General features: G+C 37.1%; 1 protein-coding gene across 1 annotated transcript; it reads left to right on the top strand.

Moving 5' to 3' along the window:
- The first annotated feature begins 3,688 nt into the window (after nucleotides 1-3,688).
- On the top strand, nucleotides 3,689-5,096 carry LOC126251548 (chitinase domain-containing protein 1). Its single transcript, XM_049952059.1, has one exon. It carries the CDS (start codon nucleotides 3,784-3,786, stop codon nucleotides 4,927-4,929), a length of 1,146 nt encoding a protein of 381 aa, XP_049808016.1. The 5' UTR covers nucleotides 3,689-3,783; the 3' UTR covers nucleotides 4,930-5,096.
- Nucleotides 5,097-6,739: the final 1,643 nt, after the last annotated feature.

Here is a 6,739-nt window from a genome sequence, read left to right as displayed (position 1 = left end):
TTGATACTGTGTACTAAGCAGTTACTTGGAAAAAGAGATGTATTATTTACAACAAACTTCATTAAGGAATAAATATACTGAGAAGCTGTAGTTAATATGCCCAATTCTTTGAATAGGTTTCGACATGATGTTCTTGGATTTACACTAGTCATTACTGTTATTACATGCTTCTGTACTCTAAAAATTTTTTCTCTGTTTGTGGAGTTAACCCAAAATATGATAGCATATGACATAATGGAGTGAAAATAGCAAAATTGCTAGAATGAGATTTTCACTCTGCAATGGAGTGTGCGCTGATATGAAACTTCCTGGCAGATTAAAACTGTGTGCCCGACAGAGACTGGAACTCGGGACCTTTGCCTTTCGCGGGCAAGTGCTCTACCAACTGAGCTACCGAAGCACGACTCACGCCCGGTACTCACAGCTTTACTTCTGCCAGTACCTCATCTCCTACCTTCCAAACTTTACAGAAGCTCTCCTGCGAACCTTGCAGAACTAGCACTCCTGAAAGAAAGGATATTGCGGAGACATGGCTTAGCCACAGCCTGGGGGATGTTCCCAGAATGACATTTTCACTCTGCAGCGGAGTGTGCGCTGATATGAAACTTCCTGGCAGATTAAAACTGTGTGCCCGACCGAGACTCGAACTCGGGACCTTTGCCTTTCGCGGGCAAGTGCTCTATCAACTGAGCTACCGAAGCATGACTCACGCCCGGTACTCATAGCTTTACTTCTGCCAGTACCTCATCTCCTACCCGAGTTCGAGTCTCGGTCGGGCACACAGTTTTAATCTGCCAGGAAGTTTCAGCAAAATTGCAAGTTTTTTTATATTTATATCTCCTATGTCTGACATCATTCGCATTGCAAACACAGGCTTGCTTAGGCGCTTTAGCAGTTCGTTAGTATGTTGCTCCCAACTGAATTTATTATCAAGTTGTAATCGCAAGAATTTTACACTCTCAACTTCTCCTATTTCCATGTCATCATATTTTATACACACACCAGAAGGAAATCTCTTGGAAGTTCTGAACTGCATATAGTGGGTCTTTCCAAAGTTTAATGACAGTGAATTGGCTATGAACCACTTATTAATGTCAGTAAAAATTTGATTAGCTGCCCTTTCTAAATTTATATTTGATTTACCATTTATAGCAATGTTTGTATCATCTGCAAATAAGACAAAATTGGCATCTGGTAATGTAACAGATGACAGGTCATTAATTTACACAAGAAACAGTAGTGGACCTAGTATGGAACATTGGGGAACACCACATGTAATTTCTTCCCAGTCAGATGATGTCTGATTGCCTACTGCTGAATTGTTATGTAATGACACCCTTTGTTTTCTATTAGTAAGATATGACTGAAACCACTTTGCAGTCCTACCAGTGACGCCATAATATTTTAATTTACTTAAAAGAATGCTGTGATTCACACAGTCAAGCGCCTTTGACAGGTCACAGGATATGTTGTCCAATGAATTAAGGACATTTTCGCAGTAAGTATAAATAGCTTTCTCAATATCAGAACCCTTAAGAAACCTAAATTGTGACTTTGACAGTATGTTATTTTCACTCATTTTCTTAGTTTGTTGCCAAATTTCACTTTCCTGTCAGCTAGCCAGATCACTGTATAAGTAATTTAAAAATTTTGTTTCCACATTTGCTCCCCTTTTGTGATGAACACAAGCTTCAGGGTCGAGTAATAAGTGTAATTTTTTACTTCTGGTATTGTAATTATGTACATCATTGTTCCTTTTGAACTGTAGTGGATTACTTACAACAAATTCATGACCGAACATACTGTGAAGCAGTAGTCAGTATGTGGAACTCCATAAACGGATGTCTACAAGTTGATAGTGAGTGAGCACCACATATTATTCCTACACCATGTTTTTCCACAATGAAGAGTTTCTTTCTTAAGATGAGTTCCCCAGAACATTGTTCCATATGATACTATTGAAAGAAAATGTGCAAAATATGTCAAAGTGCTTATTTGTCGTTCCACAAGTTTTTCAATGATTCTAAGTGCAAATATGGCTAAACCAAGTTGTTTTAGGGGTTCCAAAATGTGTTTTTTTTTTCAATTTAAATTCTCATCAGTATCGACACCAAAGAATTTTGAACCTTCCGCCCTAATTATTATTTCCTCACCATGTGTTACACTTAATATTAGGGTAGTAACCCTAGATGTGAAGAAATGGATATTATTTAGAATCATTGTTAAGTCTTACAAGTCATTTAAGCAAATGACATTTCACACTCCTTGTGTAGTACAAGATGACCATGACAGAATAATATTAACTAGGGACTAAGTCGGAGTGTGTGTGTGTCTTTGTTTTCATAGGTGCAGACATTAAACAGGACGTATGGAATACGAGGAAACGGCAAGGTATGACGACAAATAAACTGCGTCACCTGTTGTGGGTGGGGCCTTTTATGATTTAACGTCGCAGCTGGACGATGACTTGGCCATCAAAGAGCAACCACACTCACCAGGAATGAAATATATTGTAATCTTAAACGTCATGATGAGCCTTCGAGGCGTATGTACCATTAAAATTTGTTTTCTACTCTAATACACGAATCACTCCAATGGTCTGTACACCCATTTAAGGTATTATATGTTTGTAAAAGGAAAGTAGTGGACGTGCTTTTTCGTGGTGTGAATAGATCTTATCTTCTTTTGCTCCAATATTAGCTGCAGAACGTGAAGAAGACAAACCTTTCCTCCACTATGCAGGAGATTTCAGAGGCACTGATTAGCAGGACCTCTACTTCTAGAGAATCAACTACGTCGACAGGATTGAAAGAAAAGGGTAAATACGTCAGATGTCACGCTGAATGACAGATCTCAAGGAGTGTTAGCTTCAGCTACAAGGAACGAGCCAGCAGCTACATACAATGCTGTACCAACAAGCAAAACATTTCTTTGTGTCCAAACAGTATCAAAGACTGTATTGAAGCGCGACATTAAATATTCAGAATGAAATGATGTATATGAATCCAAGCAAGCAACTACTCATTATATGTGCTTATTGTTGTGTGAGAATATTCATATTGATTTCTTTTCTGTTTCATACACTGTGGAACCCAATAGCCTCAATAAGTTGGAGAGGAAAACCAAGACAATTGTTCAGAATATAGAAGAAAAGAATGCATAATTTGACTGGAAAGCTACGTTTTTGATGCTGTGTATTAGCGTTAATTCAGTTATAAAAAAAGTTATCACTTTTTATAAAACTACTGCCTTGTGTCTGTAGTACAAGAAGTAACTGTATAACTTTTTACACTCTGTGCTTTTATCTGTACGATCGTGTGTAGGTGATGCTGTTCATTAGTTGTATTGTGTTTCTGTTGATTAACTGATTTGCAAACAGTCGCATATTTTGTTTAAGGCTGTATGAACAAGGTGTGTCTATTACCGTTTTAAAATATGATACATGAACAAATAAACTACTACTCCTAGAACCTATTGCATAGCAGGTACGTCTGCCATGCACTCAACGTACATTTGCACTTGCAAAGTATTAATGTAGATGTATAGAATATGACGTCGTTTGGAAAATTGTGCCTATGAACTTTCAGATTGGCTCCTGTATGCGGCGAAACAGGGATGTATGTGCAAGTTTTTAATGCCCAAGGAAAAGCGGCCTTGTATTTGTTATGTTGGCTGCTCTGGTGAGCTTTCATATCTCCCAGTCCCAGGTGAAGAAGTGTTTACGAATGACAGTAGTGTGTTTAGTTTTGAAAATGTGACTTTATTATTGTAAATATTATTACAATGAAGTGTTTATTATTTCTGTATCTGACTCTGACTGTGGCAGACTGTACATTATCCCGTTCAAATCAAAAAGTTAAAAGTAATCAACTGAAAGCGGCTAAAGGCCCGGTATCAACAAGTGTTTTTGAAAGGGATTTGGTCGTAGAAGACCCGAAACCGAAGTCAGTTCTTTCACAATATCAAGCTTATTATGAGGATACGGAGAAAGTAAACTTTAAGGGCAGAGTATTAGGGTACGTTACCCCATGGAATGGTCATGGATATGACATTGCAAAGAGTTTTGGTGCTAAATTTACTTACATTTCGCCGGTGTGGCTTCAGATTCGCAGGAAAGACAAGGCATACGAAGTCACTGGTTTGCACGACGTAGATAAAAACTGGATGAAGGATGTAGTCAAAAGAAAATCAGACCTGAAAATTATTCCACGAATCCTTTTCGATGGGTGGACGCCAGAAGATTATGCATCGTTATTGGCAAGTGAGACAGAGAGAGAGCACTTATGCAAAGTGTTACAAAAGTGTGTAAGGGATTGGAATTTTGATGGGTTGGTCCTGGAAATTTGGAACCAAGCAGCTGGCATTATTCGCCCGGAAACTTTAGTGTATTTGATATTAATACTAGTTAAAAAATTGAAGGAACAAAAGATGCAGATAATTTTGGTTGTCCCACCAACCTCCAGGTCTGGTTTCACTAAGGAGCATTTTGATAAACTAGCCGACATTGTGGACGCATTTTCGCTCATGACCTACGATTACTCAAGTGTGCGAAGACCAGGTCCAAACAGCCCTTTATCGTGGATTCGAGAGTCTGTTGAAACTTTGGTGCCGGAGGCAGACGATCCGAGGAGATCGCTTATACTACTTGGACTGAATTTTTACGGCGCTGCATATACAACAACAGGTGGAGGTCCAATCATAAACCATGAATACATCTCCCTGTTGAAACAGTTGCGTGGAAAAATTAAATTTGATGAAGTGTCTGGTGAACATATGTTTGAAGTAAAAACAGACACAGGGAAATATATCGTATTTTACCCCACTCTTTATTCTGTTCATCTAAGACTGAAACTTGCAGAAGAATTGGGAACTGGTATTTCAATTTGGGAACTTGGTCAAGGCTTGGATTATTTTTATGATTTATTGTGACAACGTTTAATGTGTCAAAGGACTGTTTTCCTTTCAAGTTGAATGTTAATGCTGAGATTTGTTTTTGTCATTTCTGCAACTGCAGTCCAAAAAACTACAGCTATCTACAACTGTAAACTTATTGTTCCTTTCTGCTGTTACTTTGTTAATAAACACAGTCAAGATTCTTTTTTGGAGAAAGTTTATACCTAATTATTATAGTGTGTGTACATTCCAATGTGGTTCTTGTTTAATGTGATCTCCTATGCTTGAAAGAGATGCTGTAGGCCTATATCACATCAAACTTTGAATACTACAATGATTACTGTATTACTTCAGATAAAATAATGAAAAGAGTGAAAAACTTAGTAGTGTATGAATGAAAGTATGATATGGGGGAAAAAAAAAAAAATTAATGGGTTGAGTTTCACTTTGTGATTCCAAAAATTTCTTTATACCTCTGGATAGGTTAAATTTAGAATATGTATTTGACTTATAACATTGAGATATCCAATAATTGTTTTAGGTTATGCTAGCCATTAATGCAATAAAATGGAGTTGGCTAATGGTTTAATGCCAGATGCAGTATGGAAATATTTAAATAAATACTTCGGTACTTCAAGCAAGAACAGTAGTAGCGTCACTGTTTTAGAAATCCAAACTGCAGATTGGCTGTTCTGAAATGCTTAGAGATTTCTGTTTACAGGTAAACATCGAATGTCCCATGTTAACGAAATTTTGTCTCAGTCTTCATTGCATCCTGAAATAATTTTAAGATTCTGGTACTAAGTTACAACAAGAAGATAAATGTCTGTTTTTTAACTCGTTTTTTCGCAGCCGCCCACCTTATTCCCATTCTTGTTTTCTGTGTTTATTGCTACCGTAACTCTCTGGAATGGATGTACTGGAAAGTCAGTTTCTGTCTGCTCCTGTCATATCTGCAGTCACTTCTACCAATAACACAACTAGGCCTATAATAACACATACCACAGCGTTTTCAATGTTACAGAAACCCACTGATCAGTGAGATGGTGAAATGACAGGCAGTATTTTATAGTGTGTAGATTCAGCTTGTTGGTCAACTACATCAACTTAAATATTTTTCTACAGACTAGTGGAGCACTTAAGTTGAAATTTGGTTTGCTTATGTGAAGGAGAAGTATGGCATTGTCAGCCCATGATGTTTATTCACAAAAACAGAAAATCCTTGAAATCCTTTTGACAGCAAAAGATAATGGTGGCAAACGAGATTAGCAGTATCTCAAAACTCTGTGATTTACAATGTCAATCCTGACTGCTTGTATTTGTACTATAAGTTCTGTGTTATAAATTTTTATGATTAGGCAAGTTTTGTGAGGCACAGTAACAGTTGTGAAGTGTATGTACGGTCAATGCCATTTACCTCTGATCATTTCAGGTCATTGAATAGTCCACACAGGAAACTTAGAAGCTGGATTTACTCGTGCTAGATAGTATGTGAGTGACACTCCGAGTCAACAGAGAATAAAAGTTATCATATAAAAGTCAGAAGACTATACATAGTGAAAATGGTAGCTAATATATGTCACATGATACAGTCACATTGAAAGATTTTAGAAAATAATGCAAATTATGATTTCACTTAAAACTAGTTTTCAGATAATCTCAAGTGCTTTTCCTATATTATTTGTAATATTTGTCAGTTTGGAATGTAGCTGTAGAGTAGGCAAATATGTATAAAAATTGACAGTTTCAAATACTGTCTGAATTAGAGGATACTTGTGGAGAAGTAAAATGAAGGGCATATTTGTTTACATGAGAGGTAAAGGGTCGTATGTCCGTGTTACTCTAT

The sequence above is a fragment of the Schistocerca nitens genome, chromosome 4 (assembly GCF_023898315.1).
Source record: "Schistocerca nitens isolate TAMUIC-IGC-003100 chromosome 4, iqSchNite1.1, whole genome shotgun sequence".
NCBI classification, from domain to species: domain Eukaryota; kingdom Metazoa; phylum Arthropoda; class Insecta; order Orthoptera; family Acrididae; genus Schistocerca; species Schistocerca nitens.
The sequence above is the reverse complement of the archived record's forward strand: the minus strand, read 5'-3'. Positions and strand labels throughout refer to the sequence as shown.

What these genes read in the sequence shown, in the direction of transcription:
- LOC126251548 (XM_049952059.1), top strand. Translation starts at nt 3,784, where the DNA reads ATGAAGTGTTTATTATTTCTGTATCTGACTCTGACTGTGGCAGACTGT.